Consider the following 27,910-nt stretch of genomic DNA (forward strand, 5'->3'; position numbering starts at 1 on the left):
GCCTGGAAGGAGCAGAACATCTCCGAGGCCTGAGCGCAGGGAGCCGCCAGCTCGTCGGGATAAATAAGGGAGGCAGCGCCTGGCAATAAATTAAGTCCGGGTTTGAGTGGGTGCCTTGGAGGATTTGCGGCCTTCCCGCCTCGTGATTTAGCTGTTTGATTTAGCCAGGGGAGCAGGCCCTGTGCCTCGGGAGCTGCCGGTGTGGAGAGGAGGGGACAGAAGAGGAGGGTGGATGCGACGCCACCACCATCGGGCATCCAGTCTGCCGGCCCGCGTGCCGGCTGCTGATGGCTGCCCCCTGCACACACCCACCGTGCGCGCTCCCTCTCTCTCCCTCGCTCCCTCTTGCTCCTTTTTTTTTTTTTTTTTGACACAGCTGTGAAGTCCCATTTTGATCAGCGTTGATAGCTTATGAATTCCAAAATTGACAAAATTTACAGAAAAATGAGGATAATCCATCTTCCTTAGCAGGCTGTCAGGAGCTGGCCATACTTCATAATCTCCAATTACAGATGCTATTTTCCGACATTTACATGCAGATATTAGAACCAAATGAAAATGAGAAACAAAGAGAGAATGGAAACGCAGCTATTTATATGTATAAACGACAAACAGGTACATTGGAGACGTGTAGATTGGATTTGGGGTCCCTCTAGGAGGCTGGAGAGAGACAGCCTTGAGCACGTGGGGTTTTAGAACAAAACAGAGAGACACATGGCCTCGCCATGCTGCCTGTGATCTGGTGGTTTAGGGTAAAAATGGGTCGGCCCTGGCCGGCGCCGCGGCTCACTTGGCTAATCCTCCGCCTGCAGCGCCAGCACCCTAGGTTCTAGTCCCGGTTGGGGTGCCAGTTCTGTCCCAGTTGCTCCTCTTCCAGTCCAGCTCTCTGCTGTGGCCCACATGCTTGGGCCCTGCACCCACATGGGAGACCAGGAGGAAGCACCTGGCTCTTGGCTTCGGATCAGTGCAGCGTGATTTGGGGGGTGAACCAACGGAAAAAGGAAGACCTTTCTCTCTGTCTCTCTCACTGTCTAACTCTGTCAAAAAAAAAAAAAAAATGGGTAGGCCCTGCCCAAACAGCTAAAGGTGCCCTCCTGGGGGGAGGGGCCCAAGTAGAGTGTCCCCAGGCTTTCAGGGGTCCCTGGGGGTCGCCCGTGGCTCATACTGGGCTATCAAGTCCACGTACACTTCACAGAAGGGTTTAGAGCCTGCCATATTTATTTAGGACACACACACACACACACACATGGAAGAACTGCACTGGATTCCGCTTATTATCCGAGGCAAATTTCAAAAAGTTGGCACATCATGCTGACGGATGCGTGAGAAGGTTCTAGAAGGTCCCGCCGCTTGTCAGAAGGGCTCCAGCCAGGTGCACTGGGAGTTGCACCCATCCCCCTTTAAAATGAGGTATAAATAATAAAATTAACGAGGGGAGAAGGGTTCTGCTCCCTGGCTCCCCGGCTCCCTTCCCAGGGCTGGTGTGGCCGAGAGGGGAGGGTGTGGGAGGAGGCTGTGTAATGAAAATGTTCTTCCCATCAAATCGAAGGGAGAGCAGCCTTGTTACCCTCGCAGCTGTACGTGGCACTGTCTTCTGGAGAGCGGGGATATTAATTAGCACTGCTTTGGATGAAACTCTCCCAACCATGTCGGATGGTGCGATTTTTCTCTTTGTGAGCCTGACACGGGGTGGCAGAGAGAAACCTGCCTGTGTTTTCCCTAGCCGACTGTCACACCAAACTTTTCTTTGATCTAGGGATCAAACCCCTTTCCCGCTTGGCGATGAACGTGAGCCATTGCAAGGTCTTCCGGGGCAGGGGCCAGGCAGAGGGATGGCTGGAGGGGGCTGGCCAGGGAGAGGTGCACAGCCAGTTGCCTTTGGCTTGCAGGCTTTTGTTTGTTTGTGGGAAGCTTGTTTCTCGCCAGCAGCGTTTATGTTATTGGACATTTGATTTGTGGGAGGGAGGTGGAGGAAATAAAAACAGGAGGCAAAATTAATGTACGTGTGTGTGTGAGGGAGCCAAAGGGATGGTTAGGAATCCAGCACGAACGGTGCCTTCAGAAGTGTGCCGTGCACATGTCCAGTCTCCCGGCGAATGGCTTGCTTGTTTAACGAAATGATAGGGAGTAGCACAAACAATGGTTATTGCACTTCACGTCCATGTGTGAAATGCAAGATTCATGGAAGTAACGTGTAACTGCAAATTGCAAGCGTATTTCTGTTATTAAAAGCAGCGGCTCTTAAGTAACCCTCAGTGAAAAAGGCAGAGCAGCAGAAACGCCGCTGTTGTGGTGCTACTTTTATCTCTCTGCTTCTTAGCATGAGTCGACATGCGGGCTCACCCATCGTAGCTAAAGCCGAAGTCTCACAACTCCTTCCTTCGGTTTCTGTCCAAAGATCAGAGTCACAGTAAAGAACAGAGAGGGGTGGGACTGGCGCTGTGGCGTGGCAGGTTAAGCTGCTGCCTGTGACACCAGCATTCCATATGTACATCGGTTCGAGTCCCAGCTGCTCCACTTCTAATCCACCTCCTTGCTAATGTGCCTGGGAAAGCAGCAGAGGGTGGCCTAAGTCCGTGGGCCTCTGCACCCATGTAGGAGATCTGGATAAAGTTCCTCGCTTCTGTTTGGCCCAGCCCTGGCTGTTGTGGTCATTTGGGGAGTGAACCAGTGAATGGAAGGTGTTTCTCTCTCTCTCTCTCTCTCTCTCTCTCTCTCTCTCTGTCATTCTGGCTTAATCTTTTTTTTTTTTTTTTAAAGGACAGAGAGAGCTTGAACTGGGTGAACAGTCAGAGGCCTGATTGTTCCTTAATAGTGCTAACAATGTCTTAGGCTTCTTTCTGTATTGTTTCCCGCTGATGTCAAGAGTGATTGCGAATGTTGACATTCAAGCTAAGCCCTCTGAGTTTACCATGTCAGAGTTTTCAGTCTAAATGGCAAGAATAAAGTTAACAACATGCATGGTTGAACCAATCTGGAGAAACTTCCAATAAGAGGAGGTAGCTCGTGAGCCAGGATCCGAAGGGGTGGATGGACAAGGATTGGAGGAGTGAAAGGGTGTGGGCTCTCAGGGTCATGGGGTGACTCAGGGAATGGCTGTGCCAGATGTTAGGGTCTGGAATAGGCATGCTGTCCAGAGAGGTCAAGCCACATGGGAAGACATCCTTGACCTGGCAGTTGGGGTTTTCCTCTTGCTGGGCTCCAATGCAGTTTAGAATTGTGGGAAAGAATATAGACTTTGGGATGGGACGGAAGCTGTGTTTAACCACATGCCCTGCAACCTGCTGCGTGTGTCTGGACCGCAGTGGTTCTCTGCAGCATGATGGGCTGCTGGCAGTGACCTGGTAGTGGTTTCCAGTGCTGTTGACCTTGAGATCACTGCTTGAGTGTGTATGTTGGGGGGGGGGGGGCTGGACATGTTATTTTAGTGCCTTGTGTCTCGCTGGCATCGCGTGTGAAGGGGGAGGGTAACGGCCATAGGGTTACTACACAGGGCATGTGAATGAATGCATTTGAACACTTAGACCTGTACCTGGTGTATAGCGGGCATCCAGAAAATACAAGTCCCTGACTGGGACCGAGGCCTTAGGGGGGAGCTGGTCGAGTCCTCTTAGCTGCAAACCAAGGGCTCCGTGTTCGCATTGGAGGCCCGGCCGCCTCAGCCTGATTTTCTTGGCAGTTCCCTTCCCCGGCTCCAGGAACCCTCCCAGCGCCGCCTGTGTGGGAGTTCTTTCTGATAGGGGCTGGGGGTGCAGAACACAGAAGGTATTAGAGAGGTGGCCTTGAGGGGGCGGGACATCCAGGCCCCAGTGCCCTGCCCCCACCTGCAGGTCCAGCCGAGCAGGGAAAGCCTCTTGGTTCCCATCTGTCCCTGTCCTCCCGACATGGGGAAGTCACTCAGAGAGCGAACCGTGTGCACCTTGGGGTGCCAGGAAGTGGAAGATGGGTTCCTTCCCCCACATTTAGAGCACACAGTCACAGACTCCTGCCTACCTTTGGGGGTAGCCCTCTCTCAGTCCTGCAGCAGGAAGGCATGCAGCCCCTGGACAAAGCCCGTGGAATTTTGCTGCCTGCAGGTGGAGCTTTGGTTCTGAGACTCTCCTTCCCCTTCTACCTGTCAGGCCCTGGAGCTGTTCCTTGTGTAGCCAGGCAGAGCCAGAGCAGGTGCAGGGCCCCTCCCACAGGAGGCCCTCCTGCCCCACCCTGCAGGCTTTAACCCACCCTGACTTCGGGGCCCCTGTTCTTTCTCCAGAAGTGGGCTTCGTGCTCCGGGATGAGGACGCCCCTGGCAGGACGGCCTGTCTGTCATCGTGCTTAGGACGCTCTGTGAGTCTGTGTGGTTAGGGAGGGGGCCGATGAATGCTTCTTGCTTGATTTTGTATCCTGGACTTCATCCCTATCCATTTCTAATGAACTTGGAGTAAGCTCTGTGTTGACCACGAGAACAACTTGCATCTGCCAGGGAACGCAGAAGCTAGCATCCTGTGCCAGAGCACACCTGGCAGCAGGCACTGGACAGCGCGAGAGGGCATTGGCTAGAACTGGAGCCCTGGGGAGCACACCCAGGAGCCTGGGGGGCAGCCTGCAGGGGAGGGTTGCACCTTCTCACAGCCAACTCCCCGGAGCTGGAGTGAGCTCCCTGTCGCTGGAGATGCCTACTTCGTGGGTTTCAGGCATCAGAACAAGATTAGCCTTCAGAATCTCAAGCTCCTTTGGGCCCTGAGATTTGGGGCCCCCCAGAATTCTGTAAGGGACCGGAAGAAGCAGAGGGCCTTGGGTAGGTCATTGCTGTAGACAGAAACCACATCTGACTGCTGTCTCCTCTCGGGGGAGCCCTGCTGTGGCTGTGCTGCAGGGCCCTGGCAGGCTGGGCGCAGAACAGGGCAGAGGAGTCTTGTAAACTTCGCGCTGAAACTTCCCGGGAGCCCCTGGATGCCTCCACAAGCCGTCTGGGCCCAGGCACAGCAGAGTTCTGGGGAACCGAGTGAACAGTGGGCGAGTCTTTGGTGCTTCCGGGCAGCCAGCGCACCTTCACATCGTCCCGTGACCCCGGGAGGCACCCTGGTGTACTTGGCACAGCCAGGCCGTGCTACCTGTCCCCATTCATCTGGTTCCGCAGGCATTTATGTCACATCTGTTCAGAGCTGGGCACTGGGCCAGGAGCTGCTGCTCAAAGATGAGGCAGACAGAGCCCCGCCCTCGGGGAAGCTCTTGCTGGGGTTGGGGGGTTGAGGGCCTTGAACAGTTTAGTACCCAACACAGTGATTAGTGCTGTGAGAGACACAGGCGCCCTCAGCTGTTGTAGGAACCTGGAGGAGGGAAAATCAGGAGCACTTCCTGGAAGAGGAGGTCCTTTCAGGACCTTTGGCCATTCTCTCTCCTGCTTAATTCCAGCGGCCGTACTTTTGCAAATGTCACTCGCAGGGCCTCCGTTCAGCAAGCTGGCTCTCCTCCCCAAAGCGAGATCCATCGTCTGCTTTAATAGAGACCACGCTGAAACCTTGTTCTGTCTGTCCCTTTTTGAAAGGTTAAACTTTCAGCTTTGAGGCCACGGAGACTCACCTGCAGGTGAAGGGACTGATGCAGAGATCCCGTGCCCCTCGGCCCGCTGTCTCACAATCCTAGCATCGCCCCGAACCCCAGCAGCGGGGACGCTGACGGTGCTGAGACCTAGCCTCGCCGTCGTCATGGGGAGCCCTTTCCAGCAGACGTTTTCAAAGGGTTTCTCTGTGTGTCTGGTCCTGGGGACTTCAAAAATGAGAACAGAAAGGGGCTGCCCTCGGGATGTGGCATGCTTACTGTGTCTCGTGCGTACTCGTGTTGTAACAAGGGAGGGAGCCTAGGACAGGAGGTGCCGGGCCTGGCTGCACACAGCACGAACTTGGCCGTGTCAGACGTGAGCTGTGTGTTCCCAGCAGGCCTTTCTCGGCCCCGTGGTCCCACCAATGGCTGCCAGGCCAGGGTATAGCATGGATGCTGGGGTCACATCAGGGAGCACCCATTCTGTGGACTGAGGGCCCTACCTTTGTAGGGTGCGGATTCGGTGAGGCACCTGGACAGGGAGGGCCCTGGTAGCTCTGGTCTGTCTCTCACCTGACAGGTGGAGTCACTGAGGCCTGGGGAGGGGAGGGCAGGGGTCTGCCCCAGGTTGCTTGGGAGTCCAAGGCAGAGGCGGCACTCCAGGCCCCCTGGCAGCTGGTCCGGTGCCCTGTGATCAGGAGAGCTGCGCCCTTACTTATGCTTTGCCAGCTGAACAGCTGTATTTTGGGAACCGTCCTCCTCCTCGCTGGAGGAATACAGCTGGGTCTGGGACCAGGTCCTTTGCGGAGGAGGGGCCCCCTTGTAAGGGCCTGAGCTTTCTGCTCACGGCCAGTAGCCATGGCTTCTTCAGTTCCGACTCTGCTTGTGGGGCGGGGGCGGGGGACTGGCTCTGACCTCGGTGTTGGACACCTGGCCTTGCTCTCGCTGTGCACCTGCTCACACCCTAGGAGTCCCAGGGACAGTTTTGCCCGCTAAGGGCTCTGTAGTCTGGAAAGTGCCAGGGTCTGTGCTTCATAGTGGGCACAAGAAAGCAGCAGCGAGAGGGCAGCCCCCGGCTGTGCCCGACCTTGGGCGCTCCCGCCGTCCCAGAGATGTGCGTCAGGCAGTTGGCGAGGGCCAGCAGCGCTGCCCCGAGTCAATCGCGTGCCGCCTGAGCCTTTTGACTTAACTGTGGAGACTTTTCAAGTCAGCAAAAATGGTCTAATCAACCCCTACACACCCCTGACCTGCATCCAACACACGTCAACTCATGACTGGTGGTGTGTATCAATACTCTACTCCTCCACATTCTGTTATTTTTTATTTTTTTATTTTTATTTTATTTTATTTTTTGACAGGCAGAGTGGACAGTGTGAGAGAGAGACAGAGAGAAAGGTCTTCCTTTGCCGTTGGTTCACCCTCCAATGGCCACCACAGCCGGTGTGCTGCGGCCGGCGCACTGCGCTGATCCGAAGGCAGGAGCCAGGTGCTTATCCTGGTCTCCCATGGGGTGCAGGGCCCAAGCACTTGGGCCATCCTCCACTGCACTCCCGGGCCACAGCAGAGAGCTGGCCTGGAAGAGGGGCAACCGGGACAGAATCCGGCACCCCGACCGGGACTAGAACCTGGTGTGCCGGCGCCGCTAGGCGGAGGATTAGCCTGTTGAGCCACGGTGCCGGCCTTCTGCTATTATTTTTACATGTTTATTTATTCATTTTTTATTTATTTGAAAGAGAGAGGGAGAGAGGTCTTCCATGTGTTGGTTCACTCCCTGAATGGCCACAACATCCAGGGCTGGATCATACCAAAGCTAGGAGTCAGGAACTCCACGGGTCTCCCACATGGGTGGCAGGAGCCCAAGTACCTGGGTCATTTTCTGCTGCCTTCGCAGGGAGCTGGATTGGAGGCAGCACTCTGATATGCGAAGCAGGCATTGTAAGAGGCAGCTAAATCTGCCGTATCACAATGCCAGCCCTGATGTTTAATTTTTCTACCATAAAATGCACATATTGTAAACATGCAAGTTTATGGTTTGTAGTAAACTTGAGGTGTTGTGTGACCATTAGCACAGTCCTGTTTGATTTTATTTTTTGAAGATTTATTTATTTATGTGAAGGGCAAAGTTAGAGAGGGAGAGACAGAGATCTTTCCACCCGCTGGTTCACTCCCTAAATGGGCACAATGGCCGGAGATGGGCTGATCTGAAGCCAGGAGCCAGGAGCTTTTTCTGATCTCCTACGTGGGTGCAGGGGCCCAAAGACTTGGTCCATCCTCCACTGCTCTCCCAGGCACATTAGCAGGTAACTGGATTGGAAGTGGTGCAGCCGGAACTCCAACAAGCACCCATATGGGATGCTGGCATCGTAGGCAGCGGCTTTACCCACTACGCCACAGCACCCACCTCCATGGTCCTGTTTTAGAACAGTTCCATCACTCCAGAAAGACCCTCGTGCTAGCTTACAGTGGATCCCAGCTTCCTGCTCCAGCCAACCGCTGCTCTGCCTTCCGGGGTTGTGTGTTTGCCATCTCTAAACAGTTCACCTGAAAGGAACGCCTTTTGTGTCTGGCATCCGTCACTTAGCATAAGGCTCCCGTGGAGCCACAGGCATCAGGACTCCACATTTTTTGTCGTTGTTGCATAGTATCCTGTTGTATAGACAGTCTGTTAACCACACTTTGTCGTCAAGCAAATTCCAGATAGCATATCCTTATGTAGATACTTTGAGAATGAATTTGTATTTTAAAAAAGTGTTTATTTATTGGAAAGGTAGAGTGACACACACATGAGGGAGGGGGTAGGAGAGAGGGAGAGAGAGACATGGAACTTGCATCTGCTGGTTCGCTCCCCAATTGCCTGCGGCAGCTGGGACAGGGCTCAGCAAAGCTGGGAGCCTGATACTTCATCCAGGGCTCCGATGTGGGTGGCAGGGACTCAGTACTCGAGCCATCACCTGCTGCCTTCCCAGGGTGCACATAAGCAGGGAGTCAGATAGAAGTGCAGTAGCTGGGGTTTTGAACCAGGCAGTCCGATTTGGCACGCGGGCATCACATGCAGCGGCTTAACTGCTGCGCCATCGTGCCCAGCCCTAGAACGAACCTCGGAGGCATGAGAGCTTCGAAAGCGCATCCTCCGTGCCTCCTGATACTCAATGTCATCGAATGCTCGGCGTTTCCATTTCCAGTTGTTGCATTATGTGTCTCGCATGTTTTTTATAGTCTGTTTAAATCAAGGTCTATGTTCTGATCGACTGATGTGTCTCCAAGTCTCCTTTAACCTGTAGGTTCCCCCTCCATCTCTCACTCTTGCTCTGTACCTCACTTGGTGAAGAGGGAATCCCTCCCTTGTGGCTTGGTCAGTGACAGGGGACAGCAGTGGGAGGGGACTTGGAGATCATCCAGTGGACGTCCTTGCGCAGGTGGGGAAGCAGAGGTGGTGAGGGGAGGCGCCCGGGGCCAGGTCCCTGGCTGCCTTGGGCTTGTAGACTGCTCTGCTTCCCGCACCCAGGCCTGGGGACCCGCCTCTCCCATGCCAGCTTCTGCCCAGATCCGAGCAGGTGTGGAGGTGGGCAGGTATCTGGCCGTCGGGATGGAAGTGGTCAGCCTGGCTCGGGCTTGGCCTCTGAGGGCTGCCTAAGGCCTGGAGGAGCTCAGAGGTGACCGAGCAGCCTGCAGACCAGAGGTGGCTTCCTGAAGGCACCCGGCCTGCAGCCTCGCCCCCTGCCCTGCCCTGCCCTGCCCTGCGCTGCCTCCTTCTCACTTGTCTGTGTTTCTTTTCTCCTCCATGCTGTGGCAGTGGTGCCCCGTGCTGATGAGACAATACTTGGTGCAGCCCCAGGCAGTCCTTTTCCAGGTAATTTCCAAATGATGCCCAGCTCACTTTCCTGGGGCTCGTGCCTCCTGGAGTCCGTGGCCAGGATCTCATGGCCTCTCCTGTTGCTCAGTTTCCCAAGCACTGCCCTGTCCTCACTCCTTACATCCTTAACTCTTCCTATTCAGGACCGGAGAGCCACGGCTACACGAGTGAGGAAGTGGCAGAGCTGGCCTAAGGGCCTGTGCAGTCACTCCTAGTCTACGTTCGTTCTTTCTCTGGGCCACAGGCTATCAGTGATGCAGATAAGAATGGCCCGGGAAGCCCAGCCCTGTCTCTGCACTCCAGCTTTCCCACGTTCAGAAAGGTGACCCTGAGCATCCTTCTACTGTGACAGCTGAGGAGTTGGGCTGTCTGTCATCTGGAGTGTGTTGTCTGTAAGGGGGGGGTGCACATACCTGGAGCTGGTGTCATGACCTTGAGGCCTACAGGAGCCTGTGACGTCACTGGGCAGTCTGTGAATTGCTGACCTCAGTTCATTTCTCTTCCTGGGTCATGGTCAATGCCAGCAGCAAGAGACCCAGTTGAAGAGGGAGCAGAAGTCTGGGATGGCATCTAAGAAAGGACCCCAAGGGCTCAGGGAGTGGGACACGTGTAACCCAGCTGTGCGGGTGACTGTCAGTGGCTGGGGAGGGGCAGGCGTGTCCCCAGATGCATAGGTGTGCCAGGGTGTCACTTCGTGCAGACCTCGGCACACTGCCATCCTGTCCCGACTTCCTGAGTGTGAGAAATGGAATGACTGTCTTGTTTCCAGAAAAGGCACCCATGCCTTCTCTCCGCCCTCCCCTCCTCTCCCTCTCTCATTCTTTTACTCTGATCTTCCTTCTTCCTTCGTTTTCTTTTCATTCTGTGTCTCCCAGCCTCTACTTTCTTTTTTAAAGATTTATTTTATTTATTTGAAAAGCAGAGTTAGAGAGAGAGAGAAGTGACACCCAGAGAGAGATCTTCCATCTGCTGGTTCACTTCCCAAATGGCCACAATGGCCAGGGCTGGGCCAAACCAGAGCCAGGAGCCTCATCTGGTCCTCCAAGTGTGTGCAGGGGCCCAAGCACTTGGGCCATCCTCCTCTTATTTCCCAGGTGCGTTAGCAGGGAGCTGGCTCAGAAGTGGAGCAGCCAGGACTTGAGCTAGTGCCCATATGGTATGCCAGTGCTGTAGGCAGTGGCTTAACCTGCTATGCCACAACACTGGCCCCAATGTCTATTTTCACAAAGGACTTGAGGAAGCCTACAAAACACAGTTATGTCTATCTACGTTAGCTAAGTCTGCAAAAGATTCAGAAATTGTGTAGAGAAAAGCAGAAAGATCAGTAATAATATGGTTATGTTGGTTAAACACTCAGTGTGACTGAGCTTCCTGTCCGACAAAGCAAAAAGGGGTATGAAGTGGTTCCAGTGTCCCTGATGTTCTGTCAGAGGCAGACCAACGATTCAGCAGAGGAAAGAAACTTTTTGTTGGCGTTGAATTGTAGGAGGGGTTGACAAGGGCTTTGAGCATTCTAGTGGACACTGTCTCCAGGGGTTGATGTATGGCTATTTTCTTTTATTGACTGCGATGCATGTTAAAGGCCTGATGGTCCATCATGGCTAGTGAAGGCACTTTCACAGGGGCTGGCTGAGGACATTACTTGCTGATTTGATGGGGAGTGGAGGTGGGAGCAAGGCGGGGGATGTTAGCGGATCATTTGGTGCTCTTGTTCCGACACTTCCCAGCTCGTGTTTGAACACCGTGGCTTACCGGGCTGTTAGGCATCCATGCATCCATGCATTCATTCACCAAGCATGTGGCGGGCACTGGGATGTCCCAGGTCGCTCTCATGCACCTAGACGGAGACACACAGATGCAGGTGCATAAGAATGCTTTTAACACTTCGTGGAAAATTTTGAAACCTCTGCAGTTTTTTTTTTTTTTTTAAATAATGTGCAAGCCTCTTGTATACGTGGATTCCAAAAAGCTTTCCACCAAAATAAACATATCTTTTAATCCTGTTTTTTTTTTTTTTTCATGAACTTTTTGAAGTAATCTCCTACATGGCAGGAAATACAATAATGGAGTTCTGTGTAAAGTGCCACTCAGGGACCAGCATTGTAGCACAGTGGGTTAAGTTGCTGTATGTAGCCCCCGCATCCCATGTGAGAGCTGATTTGTGACCCAGTTGCTCCACTTCAAATTCAGTTCCCTGTAATGTGCCTGGGAAGACAGTGGAGGATGGCCAGAGTGCTTGGGCCCCTGCTTACCCATGTCGGGGACCCAGGCTTCAGCCTGGCCCAGACCTCCTGTTGCGGGCATTTGGGGAGTGACCCAGCAGATGGAAGAGCTCTTTGTCTCTCTGTCTTGTTCTCTCTCTCTGTAACTCTGCCTTTCGAATAAATAAAAAATACATCTTAAAAGATGTTTCCAGGGATGGAAGATTAGACAAGAGAATGATAATTTCTCTGGAGGAATATGGGGCCCAGGAAGGGCTGCACACACGGAGGAGGCGACATCTGAGCTGAGTGTTGTAGACAGCGTAGGAGTTCTCTAAGTGACTGAGTGAAGTTGGCCCTCCAGGCAGAGGCAAGAGAGCAATTGCAGGACGGAGTAGCAGCCTGCAGAGTGATGTTCCAGGGAGCCTGGGAGATGGAGACGACACAGCTGCCTTGAAGAATCACAGCAGCTCCAGGGGACAGGCGTGATGAGGGAAGAAGGAAACAGCAATGCTAGATGGCAGCATCCCCTGGCTCCCGCAGGGGCAGACTCAGCGCGAGGTGTGCCTCCAGGAAGGGAGGCCGGCTCGGGGAAGCCTGGCAGGTGCAGGGGTGGGGGAGGTGCGGATGGCGAGCGGCTGCCTGGCACTGCTGTCCCGGCCGCTGGCTCTCCAGGGCCATTTGTTTCGTCTTCTGGAAGCCAGGGGTGGTAAGGCCACTGGGTTTGGGGACCCCGCACTGCAGGTGTCACACAGGTGACAGCTTCATGTTTTGAGAAGATGGTGCAGGCCCAGGTGTTGAAGTGGCGGACAGCTTTGAACTGAGACGGAATTTGTTAAGTGGCAGGAAGAGGAGGACCCCCCCGCCCCGGCCGCCGCCTCTCTCATGAAGCCAGGTCTGTGTTGCTGTGTCAGGAAATCTAGCCTGTCCCTGGCCAGGCCAGGTGCCCAGCCAGGTCCAGACGGAGAGGCTGGGGGTGGGGATGGGGGGCTGCTGACTCTCAGCCTGGACTGCTGGCTGTGCATGTCCTCGCAGTGGAATCAGCTTGGACACCTTTCACCCCTCCATCGCATGCTCCCACTTCTGCATCTGCCCTGGTCGATGAGCCCTGTTCTCAGCCGTGGGGGTCGGGGGTGGCTCAGCCCCTGGTTACACACAGCTGTCCCAGGGAGCCTTTGCTGCCCCATCCCACTGATGTCAGGGGACGGCTCTGCGCCCTTGGTCCTCTTGGGTGGAATTCCTGGGGCCATGTGTCTTTTCTTTTGGGGTGTGTGGAGGGAGGTCAGAGAGTGTCTGGTCTTTTTTCTTTTCTTTTCTTTAAGATTTATTAGTATTTGAAAGGCAGAGTAGGGGTAGGGGATAGAGAGAGGTCTTCCATCTCCTGGTTCACTTCCCAGATGGCTGCAACAGCTGGGGCTGGGCCAGGCAAAGCCAGCAGCCTGGGACTCCATCTGGGTCTCCCATGGGGGTGGCAGGGTCCTAAGGACTTGGGCCATCTTCCACTGCCCTTCCAGGAGCATTAGCAGGGAGCCGGATCAGGAGCAGAGGAGCTGGTCCCTGAACTGGAGGTGCTCTTACGGGCTGCTGGCATCACAGGTGGTGGCTTATCCTGCTGTGCCACAGCACCAGCCCAGGGGTGGTCCTCACCTTGCTCCCAGGAGGGCTCAGCAAACATTGAATGAAGATGCATCCATTCAGGAACACAGACAGGAGGGAGGGACTGGGGCCCAAAGCCTCTAGAACACACCGAGTAGGAAGAGATCCTTCTAAGAGGCCTCTTGGAGCCCAGCTAAGCAGCTGGAACTTCCTGGGTGAGCATTGCTTCTGGTGAGTTTTGCTTCCCACGAGCTTTACTTCCTGTTCATTGGCAGTAATTAGGAGACCAAGGCAAGACCACGTCCCCTGGTACGGGGGGTGGAGCCTGGAAGGTGGCCTTTCCTAGCAGCTCCCTGCTGCGGCGCTTTTCAGACTTCGCTCAAGCCCACCACAGGCATCCGTCCTCACCGACACGTGAGACATGCTCAGAGCAGGATTGTTTTCTGCTCCATCCTATTTACAGTTGATTTTTTAAATGCTGAGACCAGAGAATTGATTTCACTACCTACCTAGTCATGGATCAGGATTCACATCCTGATGGCTGGAATGTATTAGGAGTCAGATGGGCCCAAGTTGGAATACTGGTTCTGGTACCTAGAAACTGTGTGGCCTTAGGCAAATCACTTCCCTTCTATAGTAAAAAGTCTCAGTTTCTGAATCTGTGAAGTGGGTGACTGTGAAGATTAAATGAGAACAGGTGAAGTGCCCAGTAAGTGTGAGCTTTGGATGCAGTTGTGAACATCGTAGTTGCTATTTTCCCTGTACCACTTGGTGAGACCAGCAGAGCGAAGGTGGGACCTGTGCCTCCTAGGAAATGGCTATCTGGAACGTCTTCCTGGAGGTGGTGGTGGCACTGAGGTAGGGTGACAGGAGGACCGGCACCTGCTCCTGGCTTCACAGTGACTGGGACCCCACTGTGAGCATCCCGGGGGCAAAAGACACTCACACCCCTTCCGTGAAGGGCAGACTTGTTCCCGAGGGTCCCTGACTGGCCATGGCACTGAGCGCGGTGGATGCCTTTGCCTTTCACGTTTAGGTCCCTATCCCCGGGGATTGATTTTCGTGCCTGGTGTAGAGATCCAATTTCTTTTTTCCCCCCGTTTCTGAATGGATAACCAGTTGCCCCGCACTGTTTATTAAAGGGTCCATCCTTTCCTGCTGATTTGTATGTCTGCTCGCTCGTATATCAAGGTTTCATATGTGCGTGGGTCAGTTTCTGGACTCGAGGCTGTTGCATTGGCCTATTTATCTGTCCCTGTGCCAATACCACGCTGTCTTAATTACTGCTGCTTCCTCGTGATTCCTGATGTCGAGGAGCCCCCGTCCCACCCCCGCCCCTGCCCGCCCCTGTTCTTCCCCCTTGGAAGTCCCTGGGCTCGCGCTGGGCCTGGACTCTGGTCTGCTGCAGCGTTGGAGGAGCCCAGGGCACTCTGGGCAAGCCATTTTCAGAGAGAATCCTCTCGGGATGCTTAGGACTCCCGCATTCCCGGCTGCCATCCTCCCACTCTCCGTGGGAGCTGCCCCAGGAGTGCCTTCTGACCCCTCTGCAGAGAAAAACTCCAGGAGTGTGCCCGAGTTGTGGTCCCTTCTGCTTGCCTGTCGCCCCGTGGCTCGCTGCTCGTCCCCCTCTCCGGGCTGCCTGCAGCTCAGACAGCTTGCTTCCCTGCCCCTGCCTGCCAAGGACCGAGCCCTGGGCGCACCGGGGTGTGCCCTCCATGGAGCTGCCCATGGCGAAGCTTGGCATGCACGACCAAGTTCTATGGCTTATGTGTTTCCAGATATTTTCCTTACCCTGGGGTGTGGGTGGGAGGGAGGGAATGCAGTGTGGCCTTGCCCGGGAAGAGTCAGGCTGGCGTCTGCCTTGCCTGTTTAGAGACGCTCACAGTGGCCTGGGTGGAAGCAGATGGCTCACTGCAAGCTTGGAGTTCATGAAACGGCTTGAGTCCGGAATATGAGTTGTCAGGAGCATGCGTGTGGTTGGTGTGGACCTGGTATATGAGAAGTCTGCCTCTTGTGGTCATCAGCACACAGGTGTCCCTGGGCTTCCAGAATTCAAAGGCACCTGCCAAGCTGTGGCTCAGTTGGTTTGGTGCCTTGGTTTTAGGGGGAGAGTTTCTGGTGCCCACCCTGGGCTGGGTTCTTTCCTGTACACTGTGGGGCTCAGTTTGTTCATCTGTGAAATGAGGCCGTGGACTGGATGTTCTCCCAGACTCCTCTCGCCCTGGCTCCTGTGCTCTAAGAACAAGGAAATCAGAGACCGCTCTTCCCTTCTCTTTGGCACGAAGGCTGTTGCATAGGGCACTGAGGCCTCGCCCTGTACAGAGGAGGATGCCGTCTGGTGTCTGGGGCCGGGTGAGGGGAGCCTGCAGGCCGTGAGAGAGCCGGGTGTGAATCCTTGTGAAGCCGCACTGCATCCTGCCCACCTCCTCACCAGGGGGGCGTTGTCCATTCCGGACCAATGTCTGTGTCAGGATGAACCTGCCCTTTCAATCTTGTGGGCTGCGTGAGCCCCCTGTGGGGGCCTTGGCCCAGGCCTGGCCTCACCCAGCTTAGTGGCTGGGCCCAGAACATGGTGGCAGCATGTGGCGGGCATGCTTCCAAGTCCTGGTGCTGAGATGTCCCTGTTTCCTCTTTCAGACCACTGAGTACTCAGCCATGGCCTCGCTGGCCGGAGGTCTGGACGACATGAAGGCCAACCTGACCAGCCCCACCCCTGCTGACCTCGGGAGCAGCGTGCCTGGCCCACAGTCCTACCCCATCGTGACAGGTGAGGGCCTGGGGGTGGGGCCTGCCTGGAGGTTGGAGAGAGAGGAGAATGCGTGCATGGTGGAAAGCGTGGCTTCCTGGGGGCTCTTGGTGTCACAGGCCATGTTTGCTTTAATGAGGTGATGAGGTCCTGGGACAGGCCCAGCAGAGACACAGAGCCAGGGCTGAGGCTATGATCTGCAGCTGGATATTGTTCCCATAGAGCAGACGACAGAGGCCAAAGGGGCCATGGTCTGGGACGGGACAGGGGCACCCCCTGTTGGAGGGGCCCCCTGTGGGTGGGGCTGGGTGTTCAGCGCTCTGGGATTTGTCCCCCGGGACAGCCTGGGGCGGGGTGGGGAGGGGCAGCGGGACCCCTCACAGACTGCTGGGCCTCTCTGAGGTCCAGGCCGAAGCAAGGTCTGGAAGGAAGGGTTGGAGCCTCCAGCTGGAAGCTGCTCGGGGTCTGCAGAAAGAGGGACCTCTCTAGAAGGCCAGGGCTGGCGTCCTTAGCTGTCAGGGTCAAGAGGAAGAGTGTGGGCCCTGGAGACCCACTACTGGGCTTGCACCTGCCATTGGCTGGCTGTGCCATCTTGGGGCGGTCTTACGAGAATTCTGGACTGTAGTTTCTTAACCTGTGGAATAAGAAAAGTGATGGCACCTCCCACAGTGATGGTACTGTGGTGGGAATTAGCAGGCTTGTCCCCACAGGCTCTTAGACTCGTGCTTATTAGCACACAGGAAGCACTCCGTAATCATAGCTGTTGCCCTTCTTCTCAGAGTCCTCTCCTGGTGACTGGTCACCATTGGGCTCGCTGCTGCAGAGGGGTTGCACTGAGACCAGGACAGGCAGGACAGCCCCTGCCCCCACCCCGCCAACATACATGCTGGCTCCAGCAGCTCTGGGATCACATGGAGCACTGGGACAGACTCCTGCCAGTTCCAGGAGCTTGTCCGGCCTGGCAGGCAGGAGACACCCTGGACTGTCACACAAATAGACAGTGGCAGGCTGCTGGCCGCACTTGGACCAGATCCCTGGAGAGGCCAGAGGTTCATAACCAGGCAGGTGGGCTGTGCTTGCCTAAGGGGCGGGACTCAAGGTAGAGCTTAGGAGTGGGGGTGGATGGGACAGGATCTCAGTCCCAGGGTCAGCAGCCCCAGCTCTGAGACTAGGCTGACAGGTCAGCGCTGAGCTCAAGCTGAAGCAGCTGGAGCCCTGTTGGAAGATCTGGACACCATGTGGGGGTCCGTCAGGTGGCAAGAATGCCAGGGTCCCTGTCCCCTATTGTGGCACAGCAGGTTAAGCTGCCACTTGTGGTGCCAGCATCCCAGGTAGAAGTGCCACTTTGAGTCCCAGGTACCCCCCCGCTTCTGATCCAGCTCCCTGCTCATGCTCTTTTTTTTTTTTTTTTTTTTTTTGACAGGCAGAGTTAGTGTGAAAGAGAGACAGGGAGAAAGGTCTTCCTTCCGTTGGTTCACCCCCCAAATGGCCACTATGGCCGGCGCGCTGCGCTGATCTGAAGCCAGGAGCCAGGTGCTTCCTCCTGGTCTCCCATGCGGGTGCAGGGCCCAAGCACTTGGGCCATCCTCTACTGCCTTCCCGGGCCACAGCAGAGAGCTGGACTGGAAGAGGAGCAACCGGGACTAGAACCTGGGGTGCCGGCGCCGCAGGCGGAGGATTAGCCAAGTGAGCTGTGGTGCTGGCCTCCTGCTTATGCTCTTAGGAAGGCAGCAGAAGATGGTCCGAGTACTTGAGCCCCTACCACCCACGTGGGGGACTCGAATGGAATTCCTGGCTCCTGACTGTTGCCTGGTGGGGAGTGAACCAGTGGATGGAAGATGTGTGTGTATGTGTGTCTTCCTCTGTTCCTTTAAGTAAATCTTAAAAAAAAAAAAAAAAAGGCAAAAAACATAAAAACAAGAGTGACTTGGTCCCCTGTGTACCTGAGGTGGGCAGAGCCTGTAGAGCAGGGGCTCACTTCAGGCAGGAACCCAAGGACGTGAGCCATCGCTGCTGCCTTCCAGGGTGTGCATTAGCGGGAAGCTGAGCCAGGGGCTGGCATGTGAGACAAGGGCACGTGCACTGGCGTCTTAACCGCCAGGCTAAATGCCCGCCCCAGCCATGTGTGCGCTGGAGCAGAAGTCTGTGTTCCGTGTGCAACCCGCGGGGCGCAGTGAAGTACTTGTGTCTGTCCACATGCACAGTGTCGCTGTGAACACAGCAGGGCTGAATGCAGAGCTACGCAGGAGCGTGGGCCAGGGGCTCGGCCCCTCCCACCAGTGCTTGAGAAGTGACCAAGAGGGGAAGCGCTCTTGGCAAAGCTCCAAGCAAAACAAAGTCCAAGCCTCACTCGATTTACTCGGTAGTTTCGAGACTACATTTATATGTAAATGACATTCAGTCCTAAATTCAAACAATTATAAACAGATTTTTTGCCTACCTGAATATTCGGCAGGCATGAGAGTAGTGCAGGATGGGGGGAAATTCTTCCTCACGTGCGACTGTTCCCCTACACGCCAGTACTGCCTCGCGGTCATATAAAATACCCCCTGCCCAGTTGCCCTTCTTATTTCATAATTTGAGAGACAGATAGAGCTGCCATCCACTGGTTTACTGCCCAGGGCTGGGCAGAAGCTGGGAGCCGGGAACTCGGTCCTGGCCTCCCATGTGATGTGTGTGGCAGGGACCCCACTGCTTGAGACATCGCTGCTGCCCTAGCAGGAAGCAGGAATCGGGACTTGGATGTGGGATAGAGTGTCCTGAGCGGCGAGACCACATGCCTGCCCCCACGTTTTCAAAACCCAACCCCACTGAGAGCCGTGAGAACCTCCTGAAGGTGGTCTCCTGGGAGCTAACTTGCGGGGTTCCATGTCCCCATGGGGCCTTCCTCTCCCTCTGGTGGTGTTGGTGGCTGTGCTGACCCAGGGTCCACCCCATGCTTCTGGCCATCCTGTATGACCCGGAGCGGAGCAGGTGCACAGCTGGACTGGGAGCCCAGCCTAGGGCTCATCTTGGGGGTCTGGGGGCAGACGTCCTTGCACTACCCACTCTCAGCCCTGGCACTCTGGGCTGCCTGGGGAGAATCTCATTGGAGAACGAGTCAGTTCCTCTCCATGCTGCATTAACTGCTAAGGCAAAGACCAGCCGCAGCCGTGCCTGCCGCTTGCACCATCCTGATTGGGACTAATTATCTTCAGGTGTGTCCTTGGGCCAGCGGCCTGCCTGGCAGAACAGCAGGTGGGATGCCAGGCTCCCAGCTCCTGCCCACCCCGCTGCCGATGAAGGACCTGGCAGGCTTGCCCCCAGCAGGGCCACTTGGCCTTCTGTCTGGGAGAACAAAGGGGCCAGCCTGTGTCCTTGCCGGCCTGTGTCCCTGGGGACCATCTCTGCATCCACAGGCTGGAAAGGGGTGTGGGGTTGGGGGAGGATCCAAAAGCTTCCTTGGGTCAAGCAAGTTTGGGGCAACAGCTATGGTAGGTGACCTGGGGTCTGAGGTGTCCCTGGTCATTGCTCCCTCTTAGCCAAAAGACACCCACAAAGACAGGTGGAAGGGCTGCCAAGTCCCAGAGTCCCCCAGCTCTGCTTCTCTGCATGGTTCAGGTTCAGTGTTTGAGCCTCAGTGAGCCTCAGTTGTCCTGTCTATGAAATGGGGTGGCACTTTCTGCTCCACCTGCCCCCCTTGGCTGTTTCGAGGAGAAAAGGGACAGTGGGAGGAAGGGGTTTGAGAGAGGGCAGTTGTGAGAGCAGATTTACAGGGGTTTGAGATTCAGTGTTGGCACTTCCTGGCCTTGCTCAGAGCAGGCACCCTGACCATACCTGGGCAGGGCGCAGACATCAGGCCCTCTAACGTCCTACCGGGTGGCTGAGGCCCAGAGAGGGGAGGTGACCCACTCAAAGCCACATTCAGTGAGTGAGAGCTGGAACCGGGCTTGCCCAGGGCCTCGGAGATGGCTTGCTGCTGTGTGTGGTCCGATGAACAAAAAAGTCCCAGTTCAAGTTCAAGGCATTTTTTAAGCTGTGATTGAGCACATCAGCAGGGAAGCCGGCTGCCTGAGCCTGCAGCCCAGCCTGTAGCCCAGCCTGTCTGTATTCCAGCCAGGTGTCCTTGGGCAAGTTATTAGCCTCTGGGCCTCCACTCTGCTCTGCCAGCTGGGCCAGCACTCAAGCTCTGTGCCCAACTGCCTGGGAAGATGACAGCGTGGCACAGGCAGAGCTCTGGGCATGGTGGGCATGTGGCAGCCACCCACTGACCAGCGGCTCCTCCTGCATTCCAGGCTCTTGACTTCCTCAAGGTGAAAGAGAACTTGGCCCAGCAACAACTCCGTGGGGCACTCTCAGAAAGGCCCTGACCCCACAGAACCCCACAGAAGAGGCTCTGTCTTGGAGACTGTCTTGGGGACATCTGGCTGAGGCTCTCGGTCTTGCATGTTTGAGGTCCTAGGGTCCCTGGTTGGGAGCAGCGACATCTGTGTGTTTGAGGATGACACTGGAACCCGGTGCAAGGTGCAGCTTCCACCTGTGAACCCATGGACCCCAGACCTTACTGTGGTCTCAGGAGCCAGAGAGGCTGGGCTGGTTTGGGTCACATAGTGGGGGCCCACCCTTGGGCTGAGTGAGTTTGGGGCTTTCCTGTTGGGTCATCCCACCCAGATGTGCTCTGCTCCGCCCGGCTTCCCTCTGGCTGGGTGCCTTGCAGCCCTGGCCGATAGGTCCATTTTTATGAGGCTTTTTGAGATTCATCTGGCGCAACTAAACACTTCCTTTCTCGGAGAGAAACGGTAATCAGCAAGGAAAACAAGAATGCAAGCAATGCCTGTGCATCCAGGCTGCCCAAAGAGGCTGTGCAGCATCACAGTGACTCCTAGAGCAGAGCGCGATTCCCAGGAGTGAGGCAGTGCTCGGCCTGGAGGTCCGGGGAGTCCCACGGGAGGTGTCAGGGCATCCGAGCTGCTACGTGTCAGGCAGGGAGCGCGATGCCCACACGACCGTACTGATGCCATGGTTGCGTTCTTAGCATTTGATGAGCCCAGGTGTCCATGGGAAGGGCGCTTGTTACGTACAGAACAGCTCCTCAGTGCCGTGGGGGGTGCACAGCTGTGGGAGGGATGAGGGTGCCGGATGCTCTCTGTTCTGCCAGGAAGGCTCGGCGAGATCCAGCGAGCGCAGCGTGCACAGCCTGCCACCTTTTCCGTGGAGAAGGGCAGGATGATGCGACTGCCTGTTTGTTTGTGTAACTTGAAGAAACCCTGCAAAGATCCCCAGAAACGGAATAGCCATGTTCAGGCAGCATAGGAAGAGCCTTTTTTCATTAAATACCTTTTTCTGTTTTTAATTTTGTCACCATTGTCAGTGTATCAGCTATCAAAAAGTTAAATTTAAAAGTGCCTTCAACGTCAGGAGATTTGGAGCAGGTGTTTGGTGCGGGAGCTTGGGACGTCTGGATGTTGTTTGGTCGTTTTGTCATTTCGGAGTGCCTGACTTCCCTGCTTCTGATCCGGCTTCCTCCTTTGTGCACCCTGGGAGGCAGCAGATGTTGGCTCAAGTACTTGAGTCCCTGCTGCTTAAGTTAGAGACCCAGCTGGAATCCCAGGCTCCTGTCTTCAGCCTGGCCCAGCCCTGGCTGTTGCAAACATTTGGAAAGTGGAAGATTCTCTCTCTCTCCATCTGTCTCCCTGCCTTTCAAATAAAATGAAAATATGTAGACTTTTTTTTTTTCAAATCAAGAGATTTAACATAATGTTGAAGATGTCTGGCTTCTGTTGAGAAATTGGAGGGCCTGTGTGGCCACACTTGGCGAGAGTGGAGGAATGGAAATGGCTTTCCCTTTTAGATGCACCAGCCACTTCCTGGCCCCAGGCTCCTGCTGGTCAGCTCACTCCCTCACCTTGCGTGCTGACACCTGTGGGCCTTTGAGTGTCCCACCCTCCTCTGGCCCCATCCCCCATTCCCCCCACCCTTCCTGCCTTCTCTCCCAGTCCTGCCCAGCCAGGAAGGCCTGACCCAGGCTCTCTCCAGCCTTGCATGTCCCTGCCTCCAGGCGCTGGCTCAGGCTGCTCTTCCCGCCTGCAGTGCCTGTGCCCAGGAGCAGGGCAGTGCCTTGAGCCTCCCGTCGAGAGGGTCCCAAGCACCGCACGCAGGGTTCTGGATGCTGTGCGACAGAGCCGTGTTTCATCCCAGTGCAGTGACACCACGCTCTCCAAGCCGCCGCTGCAGGGGCCTGCTCCGGGACCCAGACAGAGCTGCTGATGGGGCTGCTGGGTCTGGACTGGCGCTCTCCCTTCAGAGACAAGGCTGTTTGCATTTCGGAGTGATTCCGGATGCGTCTGACTGGGCTTGAGCAGCTTTGTTTTTAGGTTGCTAAGAAGACTCACAAGGATAGGGTCTGGGCTTCCTAGAAGTTTGGAATTTTAGTGTTTGGAGGGCTGCTCAGAGGTTTGAAGATGCTGATCATTTTAAAGCCACAATGAAATTCGAGCATCACTGTAATTAAAATGCACACCGAAGAAAAAATATGATTTGCTTTCAGGCTAGCACAGTGTTCCCGAGAACTGCTTGTTGAATCAGTGAATTAATATTTGTGTAAAGTGTGTCAATGAAAAGAAATAATTTCAGCAGAAAGCGTTCTAGTCATTCCTGATCTTGGATTTTGTAGGGTAAAAATAAGCCAAGCTGGAAGGCCTCCTGGTCACGCACTCGTGGGTTTTCGCCCTCGGGAGCAGCTCGGAAGCCGACCTTCCCACACGGGCTCCCAGCCCACCCTGCCGTGATCCATCTTCCTAAAACAGCCGCTTCGTTAGCTTGTTCACCTGGTCCGATGTCCGCACTGCCGTGCCGCTGTCTGGCGGAGAGAGGGCACGTGGCGATAGCGCTGGACGACTTGCAATGCCACTGCTCCTCAGCCGTTTGTTCATTCCCTCACCTCCCCATCAGGACTGAACCCCACCTTCGTGGGAGCCTGGACCAGGGCTCGAGGACGTAGCGTTCCATAGTCTGATGGGGGAAGCAAACGTGGGCCCAGGCACCAGGCAAAAACGAACAAACAGAAGGCTGAGCAAAAAGGGAAAGGAAAGGCAGATGCCATGGGAGACGCCACATTCTTTGGGGGGCTTGGAGGGGGATGAGAGCTTCTCTTTGGCCCTGGAGCTGGGGGTGAATGTGGGGGAGCAGGCGACACCCAAGGCTCTCCAGGGAAGGCGTTCTTGGTTTCTCTGCTTTTCAGCTGTTCCTTCTCAGACACAGAGTGGTGAGTGCTCGTTGTGAAATGAACGCACGTGGTAGAGAAGAGCCGTGGTGATCTGTGGCTGTATCCCCGCCATGCCTTTCTACACACAGAGAACACGCGTCCTGGTTCATGAACTCATATTGTTTGTTTCCTACAAATGGGTTCATCCTGTATATATTGTTGCTTAATTTTTTTTTATTCACTTTACATGCTGTGGACACCCTAGCCTATCTGGTTAAAGAAATGAATCCTCTCCCGCGATCTGGATGAACCACCTGGGACTTTTCTCTAGCAATGCTGCTAACTCAGCCGGTATGCTCAGGCCACAGGGAGAATCCCTCAACGGCTGACAGCTGGGGGGATGGGGAGGCCCGAGGCTATTGGCTTAGAGGCTATTGGCTATTGGCTGCTTCCTTGTGTTCAGGGCTGTGGGGAAGGAGGTGGGGCTGCTCCAACGCATCAGCCAGAGACCCAGAGAGCAGCTCCAGTTGAGTGCAAAGAACTCCTTGGCAGGGTGAGCTCTCTGGAAGCCGAGTAGGCCGCCTCAGGAGAGCGTCATGGCAATAGCTAATGTTTATTGAGCATGTGTTTTGTGCTCTGGTTCATTTAATCCTTTCCTCTTTGAAAATGTAGGTAACTATTTTTGTCCCGATTTAAGAGGCTGCCTCGGTTCACCCAGCTAGTGAGTAGCAGGCATGGTTTTCCCCTGACTCCTGTGCTGTCCTGTTTTGATTGGTAGTGAGCTCCTCGTCATCACAGGTATACAAGCAGAGCTCTGCATTTCACCTGCAGCACAGCGAGGAAGCCGGTTGCACCGCATGGTCTCTTGCATCCTCTGCACCGGACTACCTGGCTTTGTATCCCAGCTTAGGGATTGGTGACCTCCAGTTCTTCAGTGTGTGTGTGAGCCCTAGTTTCCCTGTGTGTAAAATGGGGACAGAGTCTTGTTGTGTGGATCCAATAAGTCGGAATGCACTCAGCAGCCCATCTGGGTTCTGCAAGTGTTGTTTTGAAAACCTCGTGCACAGGAAAAGAGCCTGCACCACAGAGTCAGCCTGAGTGGGCCCCAGCAGGTGGGCCGGTGGAGGGGTTCACAGGGGCGGAGTCAGCCCAGTGTCGGGGCAGGCCTGCCTGCTGCCTGTTCTGGACACCCTGCTGGCCTTCCGGAGTAGTGTACGCCCGCTGCCATAACCGACTTGGTGGCTGAAGCAACGCACGTTTCTTATCCTACAGCCACAGGGGCCTGACGTCCTGGCGTCGAAGTGTGGCAGGGCTATGCCTTCAGAGGCTTTGCGGGGAGAGGTGCTGCCCGGCCTCTGCTGGCTCCTAGAGACTGCCCACACTCCTTGGCTTGTGGCCCCTTGTGCCATCTTCAAAGCCAGCACAGTAGTACCTGCTATTGGCCACGCCTTTGCCCTGTGACTCTGACCCTCCTACCTCTCTCTTATAAGGATTCTTGTGATTATATTGGGCCCACCAGGTAATCCAAGATGACCCCCAGTCTCATAAGCCTTCATTTAATCACATCTTCAAAGGCCCCTTTACCGTATATGGTAACGTATTCCTAGATCCTGGGGACTAGGATGTGGATGTCCTTGGGGGGTCAGGGTCCGGTATGCCTCCTTGAGCACCCTTGGGTCCCCATGTCTTGTGATGTATCCCTGCTGTCCTGTCCCCACTGTCTCTGCACACTCTGGCCAGTCCCCAGTTTATCTTCTCCATCCACCCCATTGTGGTAACAGTCGTGCACTTCCCAGGCAGCCAGGGTTGATGGCCACAGGGACATAGGTGCTAGATGGGCCCTTTGCGATCCCCTTAGGCAACCCCTGCATTGATGCTCCCGGATGCTGGGGACGAGGACTCGGGCTGTTCTAAAGTGAGGCAGCTCTGGAACACACACCTCTTGGCTCCCATCCCAGGGCTCTTTCCTCCATGCCTGACCCAGCCTTCGTCCCTCCAGAATGGGACTTTTGTTCTCTCCTGTCTCATGTACGCGCTGACCAAGCCATCCCCATCAGCCTTCCTCATCCGTGGTGCTGCTGTGGAGCCCTGGGCCAGGCCCATCTCCTCCCCACCTTCCACCTGAGCCGTGGCTGGGCTTGATGCAGAGCGCTTGCTGTTGCTGTGAGTCTGCGAAGGGCAGAGCGTTGGGCTGACGTGGAGCCACAGGTCTGCTCATCAGCTCTGCCATCCCTCCTGGTAACTTTGAGGATACCCTACCCATTTCTCTGCTTGTGTCTCAGTTTTCACACCGGCCCAGGGGGAACTACAATCCCTGTTCTTCCTCTCCTTTCTGAGCTGTGATGATGCACACGTGAGAGATACTGTGAAAATGCTCCTTTAGCTGTCAAGAGCTGAGCCCTATCTTGTGAGCTCACAGAGAGCCTGCCACCTTGACTGCGCCAGGAGCCCAGGTCATGCTCCCTGGCAGGAAGGTGACCGTGAGCTGCTCCAGCTTAGCCTGAGAAAGGTGCTCATGACACCTGCCAAGCAACCCAGGGACCGGCAGTTCCGCTGTGTCTGGCACGTGCTGCTCTCAGCATGTGTCTTCTTGGAGCAGTCCCTAGTGCCACCTCTTTCTGGAAGCCCTCTGCAATCACACTGTAGTTGGAAGTGACGTCTGCTCTGGGCTCTGTATCAGCCCACCATCAGGCCTGTTTTCCCGTCGTGCCTTGACTTATGACTGCTTGTGTCCAGACTGACTTTCCCTTGAACTGTGTAACTGAATTGTCTTTGCTTCCTCTGGCACAGCCTAGTGTGGGTCTTGGAATGTGGTAGGTACCCAGGCAGCATTTACTGAATGAAAGGAAAGATGGATGGATGGACAGACAGATGGGCAGGTGGACGGATGAATGGATGGAGAGGTGGACGGCTGGACAGGTGGGTGGTTAGGTGGATGGATGGGCGGACAAACTAGCTGTCTACTATAATTGGTTACTAGTTTCCCTGCACTCTGCCCTTCTAGGTCACTGTCAAGGTTATTGACATTCACACACACACACACACATACACATCTTTGATGAACAAAAGGCACATTTAAATTCAAGATATTATCATAATTATTTCTTCCTAAATGCATTAACTTGTATCCTGCCCTCCCCCCCTTTTTTTCTTTGTGGCCAATATTCTCAGCTCAGGAAGAAACCTTTTCCTAATTTATCTCTGTTAGCTTTTATTTTCATTATCTGAGAGGCCATGGAACTTCTACTCCCGCCCTGGGTGGTCTAGAAACGTTGGGCCGGGCTGCTTCCGGCATGAATCCTTGGAGGCAGCTATTGCTGGCAAGGACCAGCCCGTCCTGAGAACCGTTTGCTTTTCCAGACCCGGGAGGCCCTTGTGCTCTCCTCTGTTCCCTGCCTGCCTCCCACAAGAATAGACTGACGGGCAGCACCTCTAGGGCATTGGTGTCTAGGGTAGGATCTGATGTAAGGACTCTCCCCTTGTTTTTTGTTTTTTTGTGTGTTTTTTGTTTTGTTTTGCTTTGTTTTGTTTGAGAGGCAGAGTGGACAGTGAGAGAGAGAGAGAAAGGCCTTCCTTTACCGTTGGTTCACCCTCCAATGGCCGCTGCGGCCGGTGCACTGCACTGATCCGAAGCCAGGATCCAAGTGCTTCTCCTGGTCTCCCATGCAGGTGCAGGGCTCAAAGACTTGGGCCATCCTCCACTGCACTCCCAGGCCACAGCAGAGAGCTGGCCTGGAAGAGGGGCAACCAGGACAGAATCTGGCGCCCCGAATGGGACTAGAACCTGGTGTGCTGGCGCCGCAGGTGGAGGATTAGAATATTGAGCTGCGGCGCCGGCCCAGGACTCTCCCCTTGGAGCTGCACTCCCAGCCAGGAGGCAGGCCCAAGCACAGACCCTGTAAGCCAAGAGTGACAACTAACCTTGTGTCCCACTCACTCGGCCAGGCACTATCCTAAGCACGTTGCTCATGTTAACCTGCTGTGACTGCATAGCAGTTTGTCCCCATGTGTCTGAGGCACAGAGGAGCATAGAAACTGCTCAGGGTCACACAGCAGGCACATGGTGCAGCCACGATTCAAATGCAGCCATGTACCCAGTCGCAAGCCACACTGCTCTCGTCTATGCCAGTGAGGCAGAGAGAATGTGATTGGTGGACCGAGCACAGGAAGACGCATGGGTGATCTGGGGCCAGGTGCCGGGGGCTGGGTCTGAATGGCTTGTCTTCACCTTGGGTAGTACCAGGTTGAAGGGGAGGGGCCGACTCCTACTCTCAAAGCCAGCACCTACCCTTAGAAGCCAGCCTCCCACTAGCGCAGAGCTCAGGAGCCTGGCCCCGCTGCAGCACCTTCAGGGCAGATTTGCTGAGTGGCTGGGCAGACGCTAGCGGTTATCTACATCCCTGCTCTTGGGAAGCACGTGCTGTGTACGGTCTAACATGTTCCTCCCCTGGGAAGGCCACCCCTGCGGTGCACCCTGCCTGGGGAGCCCAGCACTGCCAGCAGCTCCCTGCTCTGTCCAGAGCTTTCCTCTATAATTTTTTAAAAAAGATTTATGTATTTATTTGAAAGTCAGAGTTACACAGAGAAAGGAGAGGCAGAAAGAGAGAGAGAGGTCTTCCATCTGATGGTTCACTCCCCAATTGGCCGCAATAGCCAGAGCTGCGCTGATCCGAAGCTAGGAGCCAGGAACTTCCAGGTCTCCCACATGGGTGCAGCGGCCCAAGGACTTGGGCCATCTTCCACTGCTTTCCTAGGCCATAGCAGAGAGCTGGATCGGAAGTGGAGCAGCCAGGACTTGAACCAGTGCCCAT

The 27,910-nt window shown here is 55.2% G+C and overlaps 1 protein-coding gene across 1 annotated transcript in view; it reads left to right on the plus strand.

Moving 5' to 3' along the window:
* PAX5 (paired box 5) overlaps nt 1–27,910 on the plus strand; it is a 181,566-nt gene that overhangs the window by 89,414 nt on the left and 64,242 nt on the right. Inside the window, exon 7 of the mRNA XM_062206963.1 lies at nt 15,808–15,937. Within this exon, the coding sequence (XP_062062947.1) occupies nt 15,808–15,937 (130 nt within the window). The remainder of the gene's footprint in view (nt 1–15,807; nt 15,938–27,910) is intronic.

This window comes from Lepus europaeus, chromosome 12 (assembly GCF_033115175.1).
Source record: "Lepus europaeus isolate LE1 chromosome 12, mLepTim1.pri, whole genome shotgun sequence".
In the NCBI taxonomy this organism is placed as follows: Eukaryota; Metazoa; Chordata; class Mammalia; order Lagomorpha; family Leporidae; genus Lepus; species Lepus europaeus.